Source organism: Mustela nivalis (genome assembly GCF_964662115.1).
Source record: "Mustela nivalis genome assembly, chromosome: 8".
Lineage (NCBI taxonomy): Eukaryota > Metazoa > Chordata > Mammalia > Carnivora > Mustelidae > Mustela > Mustela nivalis.
Window position 1 is genome coordinate 74,749,018 of NC_139027.1, and position 21,027 is coordinate 74,770,044.

The following is a 21,027-nucleotide window of genomic DNA, read 5'->3' on the forward strand; positions in this document are numbered from 1 at the left end:
CTGGCGGCCCGCGGGCGGTCCGCCTGCAGTCCAGATCTGGTGATGCAGCGCAGCACCCTCGGCACTCCGCTTAGCCTAGGGCTCCCTCGCGCGGCGGTCTCGGAGCACCGTGCAGCACCACAAGCCTCGCCCCGCCGCCTCGATTGGTTCCCGAACCAAAGCCCCCGGGGTTGGCCTCCGTGGACTGCGCGGACTGATCCCAGGCCCTGGCTCTAGAGCTGCCGCGTCGGCCCCGCCCTCCCCCCCCAACGCCGGCCACGCCGCGGCCGCGCGTGCGCACAACAGCCGGGGCGGAGCCAGCTGCGGGGTCAACATGGCGGCGCCGCATCCTTGTGCCGACGGCCCTTGCTGCTCCTGGCCGGGTGCAGCGTCCGGCGTGCAGCAGACGCTGGACGAGATGGACTTCGACAGGGGTGAGACTCCCGGCTCTCTCCAGGTCGCTGGACAAGGAGATGGGAGAGAAGCGAGGCCCTGAGGGCCGCAGTGGGCGTGATGGGCGTGTGGGCGGACGGTGGGCTCACAGCCCCCGCATCACTGAGACCCCGCCAGGGACCTGGCACGAGCCCGGCCACTAGAAACTTGGTCTCGGGTCTAGGTTGGGAAGCCGAGAGCCTGGTTTCAGTAACTTTTCCAAGTGGTGGGGCGGGGCCCGGCCCCTCAGCTGGTGCGCCCCGGGGAGGCTCGGGCCCGCGCGGGCGGTTGGGCGTGGGTGTGTGGGGGTGTATAGGGGGAGTGTCAGAAAGCAGAATCTGCAGCCGGGGTACTGCAGCCACCCCGAGGGCATGGAGCTTCAGAGGGGGTGCTGCGCTGCCAAGGGAACTAACGTGCTGACCGATGTGAGCCGTGATGTGGCAGGCCATGTATGCTTTAGATATGGCCGAGCTGGCCCTCCACGCCGGTGGTGATATCTCTTAGCTTTGGGGCCCGGAGAGGTAACTCCTTTACCCCACACTCTAAGGAGATTATATCGCCTATAAGGAAAAGAGTAGAGCTGAAAAACAAGTCCGCTCTTCCTCGGAGGCTGTGTACCGTGTGTCAGTGCAGAGGCAGCTTATGCAGTAATAACATTTTCATCAGCCCTGGGTGGATGCTACGGTTTTGTTTTGTTTTTTTTTTTAAGATTTTAGTTATTATTATTATTATTATTTTAAGATTTTATTTATTTGTCAGAGAGAGCGAGCACAGGCAGACAGAGTGGAAGGCAGAGTCAGACAGAGAAGCAGGCTCCCTGCGGAGCAAGGAGCCCGATGTGGGACTCGATCCCAGGACGCTGGGATCATGACCTGAGCCGAAGGCAGCTGCTTAACCAACTGAGCCACCCAGGCGTCCCAGATTTTAGTTATTTTTATTTGACAGAGAGAGATCACAAGTAGGCAGAGAGGCAGGCAGAGAGAGAGGAGGAAGCAGGCTCTCTGCTGAGCAGAGAGCCCCACGTGAGGCTTGATCCCAGGACCCTGGGATCGTGACCCGAGCCGAAGGCAGAGGCTTTAACCCACTGAGCCACCCAGGCGCCCCGATGCTACGGTTTTATATGCGTTCTGATCTATCTAACTTACTCTTAAGGGGCTCGTGCGCCAGTTCAACTCCCTCCCCGTCGCCAAGCTCTGGGCTCCTGAAGCAATTCGCTCCTGGGCCTTCCTCCTCCCACTGCTGCCCTCCTCCAAAGTTTTCTGCTTCACACAGAAGCCAGAGTAACCTTTTGAAGATATTAAATCAGATTATTTCATTGTTCTCAGAATAAGTTCAGATTCCCTTCACGGCTCACACAACTGTGTGATGTTCTTGCTGCCTATTCTACTTCTCTGCCCCCACTTTATTTCTCAGTCTTTTCTTTCCCCACTCACTATGCTTCGGCCACACTGGGCTTATTTTGATTTCTGAGATATGCAGGATCTCTCTCACTTAAAGCCATGGTACTTGCTGTCCCAGCTCCTTGGAATGAACTTCCTGCAGCATTAGGCTAGCTAATGCTTTTCCTTCTGGTCTTGGTTTAAATGTCACCTCCTCAGAGAGAGGGACCCTGGACACCGAATTATGGTAGTTCTCAACTTAGGAGATGGGCAACAACACCCCATTCTAGTAGTTCTCAGTTGGGGGGGGTGCAGTTCTGACCCTTAAGGGTCTTTGGCAATGACTAGAAACAATTTCAGGTGTTAAAACTGGGAGGGTGCTACGATCATATAGTAGATAGAGGCCAGGGATGCTGATCTGCAGCCTACAATGCACGGGACAGTTCCTTGTAACAAAGAATTAACTGGCCTGGGCTGTCAGTTTTGCATCTGTTGAGAAAGAAACTGGGACGCCTGGGTGGCTCAGTTGGTTAAGCAGCTGCCTTCGGCTCAGGTCATGATCCCAGGGTCCTGGGATCGAGTCCCACATCAGGCTCCTTGCTCGGCAGAGAGCCTGCTTCTCCCTCTGCCTCTGCCTGCCTCTCTGTCTGCCTGTGCTCGCTCACTCTCTCTCCCTCTGTCTCTGACAAATAAATAAAATCTTTAAAAAAAAAAAAAAAGAAAGAAACCTTGCCCTGAAAGTAAGGCCCCTTCCTCTCCAGGTTTCTGTATCACCTTGCTTTCATCAAAGCAGTTTTTATAACTGCTACTTTGTTTGCTTACTCATTATTTATTTCCCACACGAGGGAAAGATCCTTATCACGTGGGCTTTTTTTTTTTTTTTCTTCTTCATATCTTGTCTCTGGGTTCATTTTCCCTTTCCCTAAAATATATCCTTTGAAAGTTTTTTCAGTGAGTATGATTCTCCATCTCTCTCTCTCTCTTTCTCTTTCAACTGGTAGCTTACTTAGTCAGGTATAAAATTCTAGACTGACAATGTAATTCCCCCCCACTCAGACCTTTGGAAATGTTATTTATCTTCTTTATCTTCTACTGCTGTTAAGAATTTCGCTGGGAGCACTCAGTTGGAAGAGTGAGTGATTCTTGATCTCAGAGTCATTGTGGAGATTACTAAAAAAATAAACTTAAAAAAATCCTGATAATCTGATTATAATTCTTCAGTGACTGGGGCACCTGGGTGGCTCAGTGGGTTAAAGCCTCTGCCTTTGGCTCAGGTCATGATCCCGGTGTCATGGGATTGAGCCCCACATTGGGCTCTCTGCTCATTGGGGAGCCTGCTTCCTCCTCTCCGCCTGCCTCTCTGCCTACTGGTGATCTCTGTCTGTCAAATAAATAAAGTTTTTAAAATCTTTAAAAATAGTAATTCTTCAGTGACTAATGAGCTTTTCTTTTTGGTAACTCAGATGTTCTCTCAATGCTTGATGTTTGGTCATTTTACCATAGTAGATAGTTAGTTTAATTCTCCTTGGGATTTAATGTGGTTTTCATCTGAGAACCCATGGTTGTCTTCACTTGAGAATAATTCTCAGACGTTATCTCAAGACATTTCCTCTCTCCCATTCTGTCCAATTTCTCTCTTTTCTGTTGTTTGAAACTCTTGTTAGACGTATGTTGGTACATTCTGTCTTTCATGTTTCCTTACCTCTCTTTAATATTTTTCTCTTTACCATTCTGCATTCTTGGTGATTTCCAAGTCACTCATTCCCTCCCCAGTGGGTCTGCAGTACTGCCCAACCATCTGTTATTGTTTTATTTCAGTGATTCTATTCTTTTAATTTACTGACTTTAAAAGTAATCTCTACACCCAGCCTGGGGCTCAAACTCATGACTCGGAGATCAAGGGTCACATGCTCTGCTGGCTGAGCCAGCCAGGCGCCTCTGCTTTTATTTTAGATCTCCCTGTCCTTTTTTTTCCTCCCTCATGTTCTGTTGATTTGTGGATTGTATTCCTTTTTCTTTGTGAACACATTAAAAATTGTTTTGAAGTCTTTTAGATTGTGCTCTTATGGCTCATTTTGAAGTATGCTCATTTTGAAGTATGCATTTTTCCATTTGTTGTACTTGCTGACTATCTCATGTGGCGGTGGATTACTTCTTGTTTTGCAGCTTTTAATTTTTGAGCTGGTGGGGTTGCGGGGGGTGTCTTCTCTTGTTAGAGATTATCTGCAACAGAGCCACACCTGTGTTGTCCTGTGGAGGTATCCTCATAGACATTTTTTGTTTTTTTTTTTAAAGATATTTATTTATTTATTAGAGATAGAGCGCTCACAAGTAGGCAGAGAGGCAGGCAGAAAGGGAGGAAGGGAAGAAGGGAAGCAGGCTCCCTGCTGAGCAGAGAGCCCCGATGCAGGAGCCCAGGATCACGACCTGAGCCTAAGGCAGAGGCTTGAACCCACTGAGCCACCCAGGTGCCCCCATAGGACATTTTTAAAAAATTGCTTCTGTGCAGTTCGTATAGCATCCACTTGACCTATTTTTATGACAGAGCCTTAGCTTGTGGGTCTTGTTCCCTAAGGCTGTGAATAGATATAAGTCTCCTTGTACAGTGATGTATGTCAACTCTTTCTCCATAAACCTGGAAAAAATATGCAGTTAATAAAATTTACATGATGGGAAAAATGCAAAAACAAATAAATGTAAATATATATCCCACATCTCCAAGTTGAGTAGGTCATGGTATCTGATTTTTTAGGTTTCTTCTGCCTTTGCTGTCTTCTCACACCTATTGAAATGGTGCCTTTCTCATTTCCTTTAAGTTTCTCTTCAGATGTCATCAGAGATGCCATCCCTGACCACTGCTTGTATCCCTTCTCTGTTTTATTTTTCTTCATAGCACTTAGCACCACCTGACTTATTTCATTTTTTTTTTCTTTATCTGTTTCCTTAGTTAGAAAGTAAACTCCAGGGCACCGGGGTGGCTCAGTGGGTTAAAGCCTCTGCCTTCACCTCAGGTCATGATCCCAGGGTCCTGGGATCGAGCCCCGCATTGGGCTCTCTGCTCAGCGGGGAGCCTGCTTCCTCCTATCTCTGCTTGCCTCTCTGCCTACTTGTGATCTTTGTTTGTCAAATAAATAAAATCTTTAGAACAAAAAAAGAGAGAGAAAGAAAATAACGTCCAGGGTGCCTGGGTGGCTCAATTGATTAAGCCACTGCCTTTGGTGGCTCAGGTCATAATCCCGGAGTCCGGGGATGGAGTCCCGCATCAGGCTCCCTGCTCCATGGGGAGTCTGCTTCTCCCTCTGACCTTCCCACCTCTCATGCTCTACCTCGCTCTCTCTCTCAAATAAATAAATTAATGAAAAAAAAAGAAAGTAACCAAAGTAACCTCCATGAGACCAGAATTTTGGGGGCAGCCCTGGGAATTGGGGACCTTTAATTCTTGGCTGACCCCTAATTCCCAGAACAGTGCCAGATGCATGATAAGTATGCAGTAAATACTTGCTGAGTGAGTAAAGTGCCTGGGCCTGGCAGCTCGCTTTCTGCTGCTATTCAGAACAGGAAAGTAGAAATTTTTCCAGGCCCCGTTCATGCGTGAGGTGGTACTTCTGCCTCCCAGCTTTGTGTACAGAACTTTGTTGTGTCTCTTCCTGGCCATGCACGTGACCTGCAGCCTTTGCTCCAGACCCTGCCTAGTTGTTCAAGCCAAAGCCTCTAAGGTGTGTGTCCATTTACACAGACTTCCAGGATTCTGCAGGTGGACGCCCTGCTCACCACTTTGGCTATGGTTTTCACCTTCTTCTGGCAACTGGCAGTGTCCTTTTCTTGCTTTTGAGTTTGCTTCTATATTCAGACATTTTAAACATTACTTTATTTAATATTTATGTGTTTAAAATGGGAAGAAGGGATTTATGTCTGCACAACCATACTGTTCTGATTCGACAAAGCTCCTGTCTGTCTTGTTCACAACTGTAGCGCCAGCTGCTTGGACAGTCCTTAGCACAGAAATCTCAGTTAAATTTTTTTAAGATTTTATTTTTTTATTGATGGATGGATGGATGGATGGGAGGGGCAGAGGGAGAGAGAGAATCTCAAGCTGAGTGCTGAGCCTGACTCTAGGCTCGATCCCAGGACCCTAAGATTGTGACTTCAACCCAAACCAAGAGTCAGGAGCTCAACTAATTGAGCCATCCAGGTGCCCTTCAGTTAATATTTGTTGAATGAATAAATCCCCATTGTATAGATGAGAAAATAGAGGTGATGAGGTAAAGGAAGCACTAAAAGTCTCTAGTCACTTGGCATTATTCAGCACTTCAGTTGTCTTTCCACAGGAATCTGGTCGGCAGCCCTGAATGGAGACCTAGGCCGAGTCAAATATTTCATCCAGAAGGCAACAGACCCTAGCCAGCCCGACTCGGCTGGCTACACTGCTCTGGTGAGTTGGGGAGGAAAACCTGCACTCGGGATACCTGCTCCCCATGCGGAAGGGGTCATGTTGCCTTTAGTTTGCCCTTTCTTCTCTCCCAGCAGGTTTTCAGTTTTAAGCACTGTGTGAACCTTGTTCTTGATTTGTTTGTTTCTTCCTTAAGTATTAAGTGCTTTATATCCTTTATTTAATTTCATTTACCTAACAATCCTTTGAGGTAGGAATGATTATTATCCCCATTTTCCTGTTGAAGAAACTGATGCTAGAAATGAAGAAGCTTGGCTAGGTCCCATGGCTAACGGAGGTAGCCCCTGAGGTCATTGACATCCTTTTGCTCCAGAGCCCATGCTCTCACCTGCCCACCGCCCTTGTCTGCCTGGGCTCTGCCATCTGACCTTGGTCTCTCTTCCCTGCAGCACTATGCCAGCCGCAACGGGCACTATGCCGTATGCCAGTTCCTGCTGGAAAGCGGGGCTAAGTGTAATGCCCAAACCCATGGGGGCGCCACAGCTCTGCACCGGGCCAGCTACTGTGGGCACACCGAAATCGCACGGCTCCTGCTGTCTCACGGGTCCAACCCTAGGTTGGTGGATGACGATGGCATGACAAGTCTGCATAAGGTATGCTGCCCTCCCCAACTTCACGAACTTGGTTGTTGTCATTATAAACATGATAACATGTTTACTGTAGAGAACATGGGGAAAGCAGAAAAGCACTTGTGATGTCATTGCTTACCAATCATCACCTGAGGGTTAATGTGTAACAGGCCAGCATTTCCCCTGTGCATATAAATTGGAATTACATGTACAGCATCATTTTTTTCTTTGCTTTCATAATCTGTCATGAATGCTCTTCCAAGAAGTTAGTTTTCTGAAGCTCACACCTACTCACGCCTACCCCTGCAGCCCACTTTCCGTATGATAGCCAGGGTGATCACTTTAACTTTCTTCTGACCAGAAATTCCTACACGTTGTGAGGAGTTTGAGGATACAGAACAGTGCAGCATGAAAACATTTCCCTTCTACCCTGATCCATGGTACCTCCGTCTTCCAAGACACCCTGCTCAAGGCAGGTTATTGCTTATATATTTTGCATATTTTTGACATATATCTGTAAATGCATTCTTTTGTGAATTTTAAGAAAAAATTTTAAGTAGTTGACTGCATGATGTACCAGAAGAACCTGTGGCAGACGCTTTTTGCAGTCCACTGAAAATTTGTGCCCACTCTGTCCTTTTAGAGACCTGGCTCTCAGACAGTGCTCTATAATCACACACTACATTCTGCTCCTTCTAGCATCTCACATGGCCAGTTCTCAGTCACTAGAAGACAAGACACACCAGTGAGCTTTTTTCCAGGAGGAGAGCAATTAGGAGCCGGTGTTCCTACTCCACACATTCTCCTTGGTCACCTCAGGCAGGACAGACACCTAAAGGTTGGCAGATCCCTGTCAATCAACTTGGACTCCAGAAACACGTTAGCCCAGAAGGGTTGCTTGCTCAGTGACAGCAGCCTTGAAGTGTTACCCCCCACAAAGATAGAGTTCTTATTTTTATTTATTTTGTACTTCTGACTATTGAATAATACATACTATTTTTTTTTTTTTTTTAAGTATGATGGGAATAGGGTTAACACTTTGGTAGAAACACTAGTAGAGATATTTAAGAAATAGAGGAAGACTGGGTGGCTCAGTCGGTTAAGCATCTGCCTCACGCAGGGTCCAGGATGTCAGGGTCCTGGAATTGAGCCCCACGTCAGACTCCCTGCTCAGCAGGAAGCCTGCTTCTCCCTCTGCCTCTGTTCCCCCTGCTTGTGCACTCGCTCGCTCGCTCTCTCTCCCCCATTCCCTCTGACCCCCCCCCAAAAAATTTTTTTTTTCCCCAACAGGTTTTGTTTTGGTTTTTATATGTCATGATGCCTCTTATGTGAGGCACAGGCACACCTCAGAGATAGGCCGACCACCATAATAAAGCAAGTTGGAGGAGTTTTTTGTTTCCCAGTGCACATAAAAGTTTTATTTATCCTATACTGTAGTCTATTTAGTGTACACTAGCATTATGTTAAAAAATCATTGTTGTATGTACCTTTTTGAAAATACTTTCTTGCTAAAAAATGCTAACCATCATCAGAACTTACAGCAAGTTGTAATCTTTTAACTGGTAGAGGGCCTTAGCTCGATGGGGATACCTGCATAGGGTATCAGGGAGGTCAGGGTAGTAGTTGCTGAAGGTTTAAGAAATTGCTGGGGAGGGGCGCCTGGGTGGCTCAGTGGGTTAAGCCGCTGCCTTCGGACCGGGTCATGATCTCGGGGTCCTGGGATCGAGTCCTGCGTCAGGCTCCTTGCTCAGCAGGGAGCCTGCTTCTCTCTTTCTCTGCCTGCCTCTCTGCCTACTTGTGATCTTTCTGTCAAATAAATAAATAAATAAATAAATCTTAAAAAAAAGAAAAAGAAAAAGAAATTGCTGGGGCACACTGATTCTTACATTAAGATAGCAATGAACTTCGCCACATTGATTGACTCTTCCTTTCTACTTGAGCACTGAAAGGCCATTGTCTGGTTATAAATTGACTTACTTTCAATGTCAAGTTTCTGGGAATAGGGAGCCACGGGGAAGAAAGACTGGGGAACAGGTGCCAGAGCAGCAGTTAGGACACAAGTTTATAAATGAAGTTTGCTGTCTAATATGGGTGCAGCTCCTGGCATCCCAAAATAATTACAGTAGTAGCATCAGTGACCACAGATGACAGATATAATGATGATGATGAAAAAGTTTGAAATAGTTAAGGAGTTCATGAAAACGTGTCCAGATATGAAGTGAGCAAACACAGTTGGGAAAATGGCACCTACAGACCTGCCCGGTGTGGGGTCGCCACAAACCTTCAGTGTGTTAAAACACAGTGTCTGCACAATGCATTAAAGCAGAGGGCAATAAAATGGGGTGTGCCTGTGTGGAAAATAGTCCTGACACAGGAGCAGAGTGGGACAGTGGTGGCTGGGGTGGTCTGGAGGTGCTCTTGAGCTGGCGCATTGTCCCTGAGGTAAGTAGATGAAGCGCAGCAGATGACACTGCGTCTGTGGGTGACCGCGCTGGGTGGTTTGTTAGGAAGGACGCCAGCCCAGCTGGATCAGTCAGTAGAGTATGGGGCTTGTGATCTCAGGGTTATAAGTTCAAGCCCACATTGAGTGTGGAAGGCGGGGGGGTGGCTATCATTAAACAAAAAGAACAATTACCAAAAAAATTTTAAGTAGGTTGATTGATTTGTTAAGAGGTCAGATTTCATCTGAAGTGTTCTTATCACAGTAAGAAGTTGGGTGGGAGGGTATTTCAAGGACCAAATTAATTTTTAGGAAGCCAGATGTGACTATTTCACAGACCGAGGATTTGCAGATATATTACACTTGTGTGCATTCATGGGAAGATGTCAGCGTTTCCCTCCTCCAGTTTCCTTCTTTCTTTCTTTCTTTCTTTTCTTTTTTTTTTTTTTTTTTTTAAGTTAAGCCATCTCTGTGTCCAGCGTGAGGCTCAAACTCACCCCTCCGAGATCAGGACTTCATGTTCTTCCAACTTAACAGCCACATGTCCCTATCTTCATCCCCTTGTCTTTTATCCTAAGGCCAGTTTCTTGACCCATCACGGTGACACTCCAGAGCCTTACATGTCACACTATCTCTGTCCAGATGCTTCTCCCCTCCTAGTTTTCACCTGGCTTGTTGCTGTCCTTTCTGGATCTCAGCTTCTGTATCACACCCGCAGAGGGCCTCCCTGTTCTCTGGCATGGGTGGCTTCCCCAACAGCACAAAAGCACCCTGCTCTTGACTTCTTAGAGCTTTTCTCTCTCTTGAGTTTCTGGATGAGCTCTTTCTTCCGAGAGATAGTGAAGACTTGATCTTGTTCACTGTGGTGGCTCCAGCTCTCAGCACAGATGCCCAGTGAATATTCGCTGAGTGAACAACTAGATGTCATTTTATTTTCTTTTAAGATCCTTGCTAGCTGGGGCGCCTAGGTGGCTCAGTGGGTTAAAGCCTATGCCTTCGGCTCAGGTCATGATCTCAGGGTCCTGGGATCGAGCCCCATGTCGGGCTCTCTGCTCAGCAGGGAGCCTGCTTCCTCCTCTCTCTCTCTGCCTGCCTTTCTGCCTACTTGTGATCTCTGTCAAATAAATAAAATCTTAAAAAAAAAAAAAAAAAAGATCTTGCTAGCTGAAGAGGCAGATTGCTGCTTTCTCAATGGTCCACACTGGTGTTGCTGGGATGGTATAAGTCCCCTGGAGGGTGTGTACCAGCAGGACACTGCGCACCTGGTGCTGGCAGGTCTTACAACCTGAGGCCTTCTTGCAGTCTCCAACCCTTTCATTCAGGGGATGCAGATGTGGGAGGAGTTACAAATTCTTTCTTTTTAAAAAAATAAGCTACTTTGGAATGTTGGTACCTTTTATTGTACAAAATTCTTTGGACTGCATCTTGCGTCTCCCCAGAATGCACCCCAGAACTGCTCACAACATACCACTGCCTGAATTGAGGCGACAAAACTGGGAACCTTATGTCTGTACTCATTAAGAGGACTGGCTGGATTCAAATTTGAGGTGGTATTTGCTACTAATACTAATTTTGACACCTCTCAGAAACTCCTGTGGTGCATCAGTCTGACTGTTGAGAGGGAATAGAGTGGTGTAACACAGTTGTTAAGAGTCGAGACGTGGCAGTCAGACAGACCTGGTTTAGGATCCCCAGGCTGCCACACAAGCTCTGTGACATTGGCCAAGTCACTTACCGTGTATGAACTTCAGTTTCTTCATCTGTAAAATGGGAATGATGGTAGTTCCTACCTTTCATGGTTATTATGGAAGTTATATAAGCTAATCTGTGTAAATCACCTTAATCTTTTCTGGAGAAGGTAGGTTAAAAATTGACATCCAAGTTGGGATAGTGTATTTCAAAGGAAGAGGAGAAAGCCAAGTACCTGAACCCATTTTTCTGTGCTCATCTGCACACTCCTGGAGAGCAGAGGCTGTGTCTGGTATATCTTGTGCCTACAGTACCCAGCTAATAGAGGACTGAACATTTATAAAAGATATTTAGAGATCCAAGTTTCTATATTTGTTTTTGTTTGTTTAAAGATTTTATTTTTAAGTTATCTCTGCACCCAGCATGGGGCTCAAACTCACAATCCCAAGACCAAGAGTCACATGCTCCATCAACTGAGCTGGCCAGACGCCTGTCTATATTTATATTTAATGTGCAAACCTGGACAGAGAAGAATGGCTGCGGAGCAGAGAACACAAGAAAGAAAAACTCAAGCTAACTGCCAGGAAAAGCACTAGATAATTCCACCAATCTTTATGCAAGTTGTTGGACTTTGGTAGGAATTAGGGGAAATCTATTTATTTTTTATTTTTTTAATATTTTATTTATTTAGTATTTTATTATTTTGAGAGAGAGAACACAAGCAGGGGGAGAGGCGGAGGGAGAAGGAGACTCCCCGTCAAGCCAGGACCCGGAGATCATGACCCGAGCCGAAGACAGACACTCAGCCATCTGAGCCACCCAGGTGCCCCGGAATTAGGGGAAATCTACTTAGATAGCCAGTGTCTTCCATTTCCACAAGACCTGTTTTAGGACCAAGAGATTCCCCGAAGTGGAGAAAGAAAGGGCAGGGCCCAATGGGATTATGGCTTTTGAATCTGGCATCTTTCTCCACAGGCTGCTGAGAAGGGTCATATGGACATTTGCTCCCTGCTCTTGGAACACAGCCCAACCCTGAAGGCTGTCCGGGATCGGAAGGCGCGCCTAGCATGTGACCTGCTGCCCTGCGACAGTGACCTGTGGGACCTGCTGGCCACCTGAGCCGCCACCTTTCTGTCTTGGGCTGCCATTCAAGAGGACCCAGACTAGCACTCCTACCCCCTGTCTTGGTGTGCATCCGTGCTGCAGGGTGGGACGTTGAGGCCCGAAGAGCCCCATTCTGGCCGCTGTGGGAGCGAGGGAGTAGTTGTGGGGCTGCAGGTGCTTAAGCCTGGACAGATGATCATACTCTAAATTAGCTCATGTAGAAACATCTATCTGTTTGGAAAAATAAAACTGTATCCTTACCTCATCCCATGCACAAAAATAAACTTCAAGTAGATTAAAGACCTAAATATAAAAACAGAACTATCTAAGTATTAGAAGAAACTGGGGGACATCTGACAAAAGCTGCTTTCTAGCTGAGTGCCCTTGGGAAAGGTCACTTTGCCCATCTGCCCCTGGTTCCTCATCTGTGGTGAGGATGGTTGTAACAGGGACTGCCCCAGAGGCCTTGTGGAGGTTAGATGAGCAAGTAGATAGAGGGCCCCAGACTATGTCAGAGCACCCAATTCTACTTTCTTCGATTTTAACAACCTGATAGAATGAGTGCTTTTGCTTTGTTGTGCGTTGCTAGTGGCGACCTATCTTCTCTGAACTTTCTGTCCATACATGTGGCCTGTTTAAAGATTTTCTTCTTTTTATTGATTCATAGGGATTATATATTCTGGATATTAATATTTATATATGTGTATATGAATATATTTGTGTGTGTGTGTGTGTGTGTATGTTTTTCTTTCTTACCATCACTTTGTTGGTGTCTCTTCATGGAAATTGGTACACCCACCATAGACAGGAGTTTGGCAATTTCTCTTAAAATTTAGGTGAGTAGGGCCAATAATTTGATTTCTTTGTAGCTACCTAGAGAAATGTCCACATGTACAAAGATAGTTATTTACAGAGACATCTACGGAGTTGTGCATTAGAGCATGTGCTGTAATGTAAGGAAGAAAGGAGGTAAGCTAAGTGCTCCTAGCTAGGGAAATGATTAAATTCTGGTACAGGAGGGCGCCTGGGTGGCTCAGTGGTTAAGCCGCTGCCTTCGGCTCAGGTCATGATCTCAGGGTCCTGGGATCGAGTCCCGCATTGGGCTCTCTGCTCAGCAGGGAGCCTGCTTCCTCCTCTCTCTCTCTCTCTGCCTGCCTCTCTGCCTACTTGTGATTTCTCTCTGTCAAATAAATAAATCTTAAAAAAAAAAAAAAATTCTGGTACAGGAGTCATTGGAGTACTGTGTAGACTAACACGGAAAGGGTCCTGAGTTGCAGTCACAGTATGATGCCTCTTAAAACAGGTCTATGGAAACCTGCATGTACATGCACACGATTACAGGGAACAAGTCAGGAAGGTGTGTTACGCTGGTACCTGTGGTGGCCCTGGGTCTGCTGTGGTGAGAGGGGTTTGTCAGGAGCCTTTATTTGTTACATTTGGGTTTTTTACAAGGAGTGATTTTTTTGTTAAGAATTAATACCAGTCAATTTCCTGTGGAAGAAACTAGTTTTCTGGTAAGAATTTCAGATGAACCCTGTTGGTACAAAATGCCCTTGGCCTTGAATGTTGAAGAAGAGGAGTTGTAGTTGGCAGACTGGGGAGTCCAGAGCTGTCTTTTTTTTTTCTTATTTACTCTCACTCTAGTCTAGGCAACTTTCCCTCTTCATGACCACATAACCAATGGTAAGAAAGCATCTTTGACCAAAAACCCCTAACACATAAGGACTGAATTTCTGTTAAAAGCTCTGGATTCCCGGGGCGCCTGGGTGGCTCAGTGGGTTAGGCCGCTGCCTTCGGCTCGGGTCATGATCTCAGAGTCCTGGGATCGAGCCTCACATTGGGCTCTCTGCTCAGCAAGAAGCCTGCTTCCCTCTCTCTCTATGCCTGCCTCTCTGTCTACTTGTGGTCTCTCTCTGTCAAATAAATAAATAAAATCTTTAAAAAAAAAAAAAAAGCTCTGGATTCCCTAAGTCTCAAAACTTGGATGTATTTACTGAGAAGCCAGCTGTGGGTGGAACCATTCCCAGCCCTTCAGGGCCTGGGCTGGCCTTGACCTGTAGTTCTCTCCCTCCCTCTCCTTCTGGTCATCCCTGGTCATGCAGCTCCAGGTCTGGAGTCTTACTATCAGGTTTCCTTTCAAAGGTCAGGACAGAATTCAGGGCATAGCTGGGTGAAGGACATGCTGGGCGTCTTAAATGAGGAAGTTTGGTGGCTTGCGACAGCTTGTTTTGTGACTAGATTAACATTCCGTACTTGGACCCAGAGCCAATCTCAGTCCAGCTTCTCTGTGGGATGGCATGTTCCCTGCCCAGGAGAGCACCGGGAAGGGGACCTGCATGTGTGGGGCATGGAAGGCTTTTCAAGGGGCGGGAGGTACTGATGACAGGCTGGACTTGGTGCCTGGCCAGGGTGTAGTTTAATACGCTGGCTCTCGGAGTGGTGCAGGAGAAGCGAGGGGCGCCAGGGGACAGAATTCGGCAGGAGTATGGAGGGCAGCCTTGAAGCTGTCTGGGAGCGGGGAAGCTGCTTGAAGCCTGATTTCCTCCTGTAGTTGCCATGCAGATTCCTCACGCAGAGGTCAGCCTCTTGGCCTTTCCTTCCCAAGGTCTTTCAGAGTCTCAGGCGCTGAGACCTGTGGCAACATGGACGCTCACACTCGACATTTTTCTAGTGGCCCAGGCACCCCCCGGTTACATTTGTTGGTCGAACTGATGAGCAGGTGTAGAGGATAGCACAGGTGCAGGAGAGTGGGTGTCCGAGGGTGCACCTGACTCAGCCCAGGGTGGCTCCTGCCTTCAGCGGGCTGCAGGCCCACACTGGTATTTTGGTCTGTGTTACAGAACCACTGAGCTATCTGGCCCAGACACGAGCCCCTAGTTGGCCCTGCCCCCAGGAGACTGCTCTCTATAAAAGGGCTGAGCAGCTCAGCACCTCTCACTGGGGGCGTGAAGAACAGGGGGGACCATGGATATCATCAGCATCCAGCAGTTGGTAAGGACATGCAGCAGGCGGTGGGAGGCAGGTCATGGTCTAGACGTCCCCAGGCCAGCCCAGCAGAATGAGGAGGTCCTGCGGGAGGCAGGCAGGTGGCTGCGTCCTGGGGTCAGAGCATAGGGTCAAGAGCGGAAACATGCAGTTGTTTTTTGCTGTGTCCGTCCGGTTCTGCGAGGCAGTGAGAGATGGAAGCAACGGGAAGATACCAGGTGATGGTTGTGGACATGACGACCCTCGAGTTGACTCTTGCCCTGGATTGGGCGGTGGGGAGGAGGGGGATGAAACAGGAAATCACAGGCTACTTCAGAAGACAGGAGCGTGGCCGCAGAGTGGGTTTAGCTCTGCTGCTGTGATAGCTGTTGCTCTGGAAATGGTCCAGAGGGTCTGGCTACTTTGGTCGGGGAGGAAGAAGGGTGCTCTTGAGTTCCCTGGGAGTGAGAGAAACGGTCACATTGGTGACACTTTGGGGTGTCTGTTTTGGTGACGTGGGGCCCAGGAGTCACACTGGCCTGCAAGCCCCACCATGGTGGGCCAGGGCCTCAGCCAACCCTGCCTGGTAGGAGCTGCTCCTGAGAGGCAGGTTGCCAGCATGTACTATAGAAAAGAACGTAGTTTGTTTTCCGTGGCTGGAAGCCCTAGGGTCTGCTATCCTATCATTTCTAGCCTTTTCCCTCTCCTCTAGCGTGCTTGTTCCTCAGTGCTCCCCAGCTCCTGAACCTCTGGTAGGGGCAGGAAGGAAGAACAGGTTCTGCCCCGGTTTCCTCCTCCCAGCCCTTTGAGCAAGGTGCTAGTTTTACCCCATTGACCTGACGAAGAGACAGAGATTTGAACCCAGGAATTCAGCATTTTACCCAGGAGGCATCTCTGTCCCGCTGAGCTCAGGGTCAGGTGGCAGTATGGCTTGATCTGGTAGGAATGTAAGGACAACAGCCCAGGAGGGAGGCTGAGGTGTCACCTATACTGAGCGTACCTGGACACAAGCCCAGCAGTATAAATAGATGTGGTGTCATGCCCCCGACCCTGTGTCCTGCTGACAGGACAAGGTAGGCGGTAGTTATCCTCCTGGGCCCCGGGCAGCACTACAGTGGGTGAGAGCCAAGAGCCACAGGCATCAGGGGGCATGCCAGCAGAGCGCCAGGAAGCTTTGCAAAGGCTCAGGCCACTCTGACATCCACAACACTAATCTCTGGGTCAGCTCTTGTCAGGACCCCTGTACTGCACAGCTGTGTTTTAAAGCTTCCTCATTTTTCTGAGTCTTTATCCTTATCCTGCTCCTACAGGTATGTGGAGACAGGGTTGGAAGTAAAGTGTTGGGATGTGGACATGGAGTTCCTGATCCTGGAGGCGGGCCCGGGGCCTGGAGGCCCAGAGCCCAAGAGGCTGTGGCCCGGGAGCAGTGGAAACTGGACGAAGAGAAGAAGAAGAAAGTGAGCAGTGGTGGGGATGGGAGGCGGTGGATGCCGACCCTGGGCGGATAGGCTCTGAGCAGTGAGGACCTCAGGTGGCTGGGTCCTCTTGTAGGTGGGAGAGACAAGGGCCGGACCCACCAGGAGCCTGCCCCCGAGGCTTTGGTGCCCCCGTGGCTGACCGCTGGCCTGCTCTTGTGCCCCAGCTTGAGAGATTTAACAGCTCCAGACTCAATCTGGAGACTCTGACTGACTTGGAAAACTTGGTTCAAAGACGAAGAGAAAAGCGACTGAAACGCAGAGTCCCCCCCAGGGCACCTGAGTCCATGGTTAAGGTGAGTGACAAGTCAGGGCCACATGGAGGGGTCAACACCTGGGGCTTGAGTTTGTGAGGAAATCTGCTTTGTGTCCCCACGGGAGGGCTTGGGGAAGAGTGGATGCTGTCAGGGCCTGCTCAGCTGGAGGCTCTGTCCTGGAGGCCCCACAGCCCTTGTGACTGCTTGCTGGGGACCACACACACACAGTGGCTTAGACAACAGAAATTTATTCTCCCAGTTCTGGAGACTGGAACTCGGAGATCAAAGTGATGGCAGGGTCGGTTCCTTCTGAGGACTGTGGGGGAGAATCTGTCCCCACCAGTCTTCTAGCTTTAGGTGCTTGGTGGCGGGCTTCAGTGTTCTTCAGCTTGTGGGTGCATTGCCCCGATCTCTATTTGAGCTCATATGGCACTGGCACTGTGCATGCTGTGTCCACTTGTCTGCTTTCATTAAGGACACCAGTCATACTGGATTAGGGTTCCCTTTACTCCAGTGTGACTTCATTTTAATTACAGCCATGATGACCTTATTTCCAAATAAGCCCACATTCTGAGGTCCTGGGGTTGGGACTTCAACAAACTGGGGGTGGGGGGGGTGGAGAACGGCAACCCATGATGGGGATAATAGATGCCGCGCCAGTCCGAATCGGCCGGGGGGTGGGGGGTGGTTAAGAATTATGGTTTGTACCAGCCGCAGACCAAATGTAGTCCTCGGCTGGCTCTCAGGAGCTGCTTGGCTCGAGTGGTGATGTGACGGTGCCCCAGAGCCCTGCGGTTTGAGAAAGGGATTTGGTCTTGTCCTCTAACGTACCCAGCCGCAGCCCCAGGCCCAGCCGGAGTCTGTGGACCTGGAGATGTTCCTGAAGGCAGCTGCAGAGAACCAGGAGGCCTTGATTGACAAGTACCTGACAGATGGAGGGGACCCCAATGCCCATGACAAGGTAGTAAGTGGGGGGGAACTCGGACTGCAGTGTCTGAGCTGCAGGGGTGCCACCATTTGCATGTTCCAGTCTCGGCCTGGGAAACAGCTGGGCTTTCCTGTTCTGCAGCCCTAACCTGCGGTGCCTCCTGAGTTGGGAATGGTGGGGCCCTGGGTGCGAGCAGGGAGGGGGCAGATGCGTGTTCGGGGAACATAGTACTGGGAATAGGACCCAGGAAGGGTCTGCAGGGGGCAGCCGTGCTCTCTTGCCCATCTCCCCCCACAGCTGCACCGCACAGCCTTGCACTGGGCCTGTCTGAAGGGTCACGGCCAGCTGGTAAACAAGCTGCTGGAGGCAGGTGCCGCTGTGGACGCTCGAGACTTGGTGAGAAGCAGGGAGGGCCCATCCTTACAGCAGGGGCCCTGTCCCTCACCCTAGCACGCCCGTGCATGGATACTTTGATCTTGTAGCTGGACAGGACACCCGTGTTCTGGGCCTGCCGTGGAGGACACCTGGATGTCCTCAAACAGCTGCTTAACCAGGGAGCCCAGGTCAACGCCCGGGACAAGGTGAGGGGTATGCGGCTGGGGGTTGGCCTCATCCTGGGAAAGAGAGCGCGTAGTCCCTCCACCCCAGGGGTGACACGGATTCTCACCCCCCAGATTTGGAGCACCCCCCTGCACGTGGCCGTGCGCACGCGACACTGTGACTGCCTGGAGCATCTCATTGCGTGTGGCGCCCACATCGATGCCCAGGACAAGGCAGGCGCTTGCTGTTTGGTTTGGGTCTGCTCCACCAGGGGGCCTGAGCTCCGGGGTGCTCCCGTGGACTGTACTGTGCAGGGGGTGAGGGTGGGGGTGTCAGGAGGATGACCCCACCCTTTTCTGGCAGGAAGGGGACACAGGTCTGCACGAGGCAGTGCGGCTCGGCCACTACAAGGCCATGAAGGTGCTGCTGCTCTATGGAGCCCAGCTGGGTGTGCGGAACGCGGTAGGAGCCTGAACCCGGCCCCTTGGTCTGCAGAGGGTGGGGCCTCTGAAGAAAGGGCTGACTGACCCAGGGTCCTTGTTCCCAGGCTTCAGTGACCCCAGTGGAGCTGGCACGAGACTGGCAGCGGGGCATCCGGGAAGCACTGCAGGCCCATGCGGGCCACCCTCGCACTTGGTCCTAGCCAAGTGCAGCCTCCAGGGTCACTTCTCAGCCACCATTCCACCTCACCCTCCCCTCCCCTCCTCATGCCCTCACTGTGATCCGCACCCCTCTGGGGTCGTCCCCTCAACCCTCAGGCCAGCAGTGCCCAGCAGGGGACAAGGCTGGCCTCCCTGGTTCTCCACCAGGCTGCGCACAAAACGGCTGAGGCAGGGGACCCCAGAGAAGCGGGACACAGCGCAGGTCCAGTGCAGGAGAGTGGCGGTCCAGGTTGGAGCAAAACTGGAGTCCTGAGCCTTGAGCTGCCCAGGGTCAGGCACTCGGTGTCCTCCGATCCTCTCTCCACAAGAGCCGGTTTCCCACCCGGTGGGGCTTCAGGACGCAGCTGCCATCCAGGCCACACCGCTATGGCATGCTTCCACAGCTGACCAAGGCCCTCCTGGCAGGGGTTTCTCAGGGACTCCGTTCCTGTCAGCAGCAACCCTGACAGCAGGTGGAGTGGCTCTAGCCTGCTCTGGCTGTAGGGCTTCTGGAGTTGGGTCTGGCCATCAGGAGCAGGTGCCCAACAGGGTTAGGCCCCCCTGCAGGCCCCATCTGCTACCAGCCCGGTTGCCTCAGAAGCCCTACAGCTGAGCAGCTAGAGCTCATGTTTGTTTTAGGGAAACCTCATGCCTATGGTCTGAAGGCCTTGGTCAGCCTGCCTGCTGCCCTCTAGTTGGCCCGCTGACAGCGCTCCTTGTAGAGGTGAAATGCCTGGGAGCTGGGGATTGCTTGTGGCCCACCCAACTCTTGGGGTGGCGGCCCGTAACCCTACTTTGCCTTGGGCATCACCTAGCACTAGAACTTGAGCTCTGGCCTGGACAGCAGTGACACCTGCTTAGCTTCCCCCCACCGCTGGGACAGGACACTGAGGCGCTAGTGGCTCAGCCCCAGAGGGGAAGCAGAGGAGAGCAAGGGGCACACCTGCTTCCCCCCCTCTGCTGAGTGATGGCAGATTTAGGACCCAGACTCACCCCAGTTCTCCTCAAGGTTCCTTCCTTACTGCCTTTTCTGTTTCCCTCACACTGGTGTAGACCCATACCGCTGGCAGGGCTGGGTCCCGAAGTGGCAGAAAGTGAATCTTAAGGAACTCTGCCCTAAATGGAGAACCGCAGGCTGAGGGACCGGCTTTAGATGCAAGGTCAGCCTCCTTCCCATATGTCAAGTACCCATATGGACATCCATTTTGCAGCAGTTCCTTCCAGTCTAACTAATACTGGCGGCCTTCTTGGGCCAAGCACAATGCTATTCTGACTATGTGAAAAAGCGACTACAGCTCCGACCCTGCACAGAACTGTGGTGACAGTTCCCCCGGGTGCTGGAGCCATAAGAGAAACAGGTTCAAGTTCCTAGAGAAGACATCGCCCCATCTAGAAGATGGGAACCCTTACATGACAGACAAAAACACCTTTTTATACACTTCAGTATTTTTTGTTCATTAAACTGTTGACTATCCATCACAGCCTAGTTGTCTGTTTGGGGGAGGGGATGGGGGCAGCAGGTCATTAGGCCCAGGGCCTGGTCTTCCTCAGAAGCAAAGCTCAACCTGTGAACCACACTGGCCTGACAGCAAGATAGGCCCGCAAATGCCTAGTGGGGAGTGCAGGCACTTGGCTCTGTGCTCAAGGCATCTCTCCACTCAGTGATGGGCTAGTTCAAAGAGCAGCGGTTCTCAGCCTTGGCTGCTCCTCACAATCACAAGGGAAGGAGTTTAAAGCCCTAATGTGCAAGCTAATTCAGTCAGTCTCTAGGGGTGGGACCCAGGTATAATTATCCTGCAGAGGACATACTTAGGAAATCCTTGGGAATGTAAAAAAACACCTAGAATAATGGAATTTGGCAAGATCTCAGGATAGAAGAGAAACCTACAAAGACCTATTTCTATGTATTAGCAATGACTACATGAACACAAAAGAGCACAATACACTTAAAGTGGCCTTTAAAAACACTTAGAAGTAACTCTAACACTTAAGGACTTGTATGTTGAAAACTACAACACACTGATAAATGAAGTCAATGAAGACTTAAATAAATGAGACCTTGTTTGTGGATTGGAAGATGAGATCTAGTAAAGCGGTCTATTCTTTGTCAAATTGATGCACAGGTTTAATGCAGCTCCAACCAAATAACCCAGCAAGATTGTTTTGTAAATTTAGTTAGT

The 21,027-nt window shown here is 49.8% G+C and overlaps 2 protein-coding genes across 2 annotated transcripts; both read left to right on the plus strand.

Annotated features, from left to right (window-relative positions):
- The first annotated feature begins 205 nt into the window (after nucleotides 1-205).
- ANKRD39 (ankyrin repeat domain 39) lies at nucleotides 206-12,358 on the plus strand. The gene is made up of 4 exons (XM_082746923.1): nucleotides 206-413; nucleotides 6,119-6,222; nucleotides 6,630-6,833; nucleotides 11,914-12,358. The coding sequence occupies exons 1-4, from the start codon at nucleotides 314-316 to the stop codon at nucleotides 12,055-12,057; spliced, it is 552 nt and encodes a 183-aa protein (XP_082603049.1). The 5' UTR covers nucleotides 206-313; the 3' UTR covers nucleotides 12,058-12,358.
- A 2,592-nt stretch (nucleotides 12,359-14,950) lies between these two features.
- On the plus strand, nucleotides 14,951-20,323 carry ANKRD23 (ankyrin repeat domain 23). The gene is made up of 9 exons (XM_082746909.1): nucleotides 14,951-15,033; nucleotides 16,317-16,463; nucleotides 16,649-16,777; nucleotides 17,574-17,699; nucleotides 17,964-18,062; nucleotides 18,149-18,247; nucleotides 18,341-18,439; nucleotides 18,570-18,668; nucleotides 18,754-20,323. The coding sequence occupies exons 1-9, from the start codon at nucleotides 15,007-15,009 to the stop codon at nucleotides 18,847-18,849; spliced, it is 921 nt and encodes a 306-aa protein (XP_082603035.1). The 5' UTR covers nucleotides 14,951-15,006; the 3' UTR covers nucleotides 18,850-20,323.
- The last annotated feature ends 704 nt before the right edge of the window (nucleotides 20,324-21,027 follow it).

What these genes read in the sequence shown, in the direction of transcription:
- ANKRD39 (XM_082746923.1), top strand. Translation starts at nt 314, where the DNA reads ATGGCGGCGCCGCATCCTTGTGCCGACGGCCCTTGCTGCTCCTGGCCG. An exon ending in CGAGATGGACTTCGACAGGG is followed by an intron (nt 414 to 6,118) that starts GTGAGACTCCCG and finishes GTCTTTCCACAG; the next exon opens with GAATCTGGTCGGCAGCCCTG. An exon ending in CGGCTGGCTACACTGCTCTG is followed by an intron (nt 6,223 to 6,629) that starts GTGAGTTGGGGA and finishes TCTTCCCTGCAG; the next exon opens with CACTATGCCAGCCGCAACGG.
- ANKRD23 (XM_082746909.1), top strand. Translation starts at nt 15,007, where the DNA reads ATGGATATCATCAGCATCCAGCAGTTG. An exon ending in CACCTGAGTCCATGGTTAAG is followed by an intron (nt 16,778 to 17,573) that starts GTGAGTGACAAG and finishes TAACGTACCCAG; the next exon opens with CCGCAGCCCCAGGCCCAGCC. An exon ending in CTGTGGACGCTCGAGACTTG is followed by an intron (nt 18,063 to 18,148) that starts GTGAGAAGCAGG and finishes TTGATCTTGTAG; the next exon opens with CTGGACAGGACACCCGTGTT.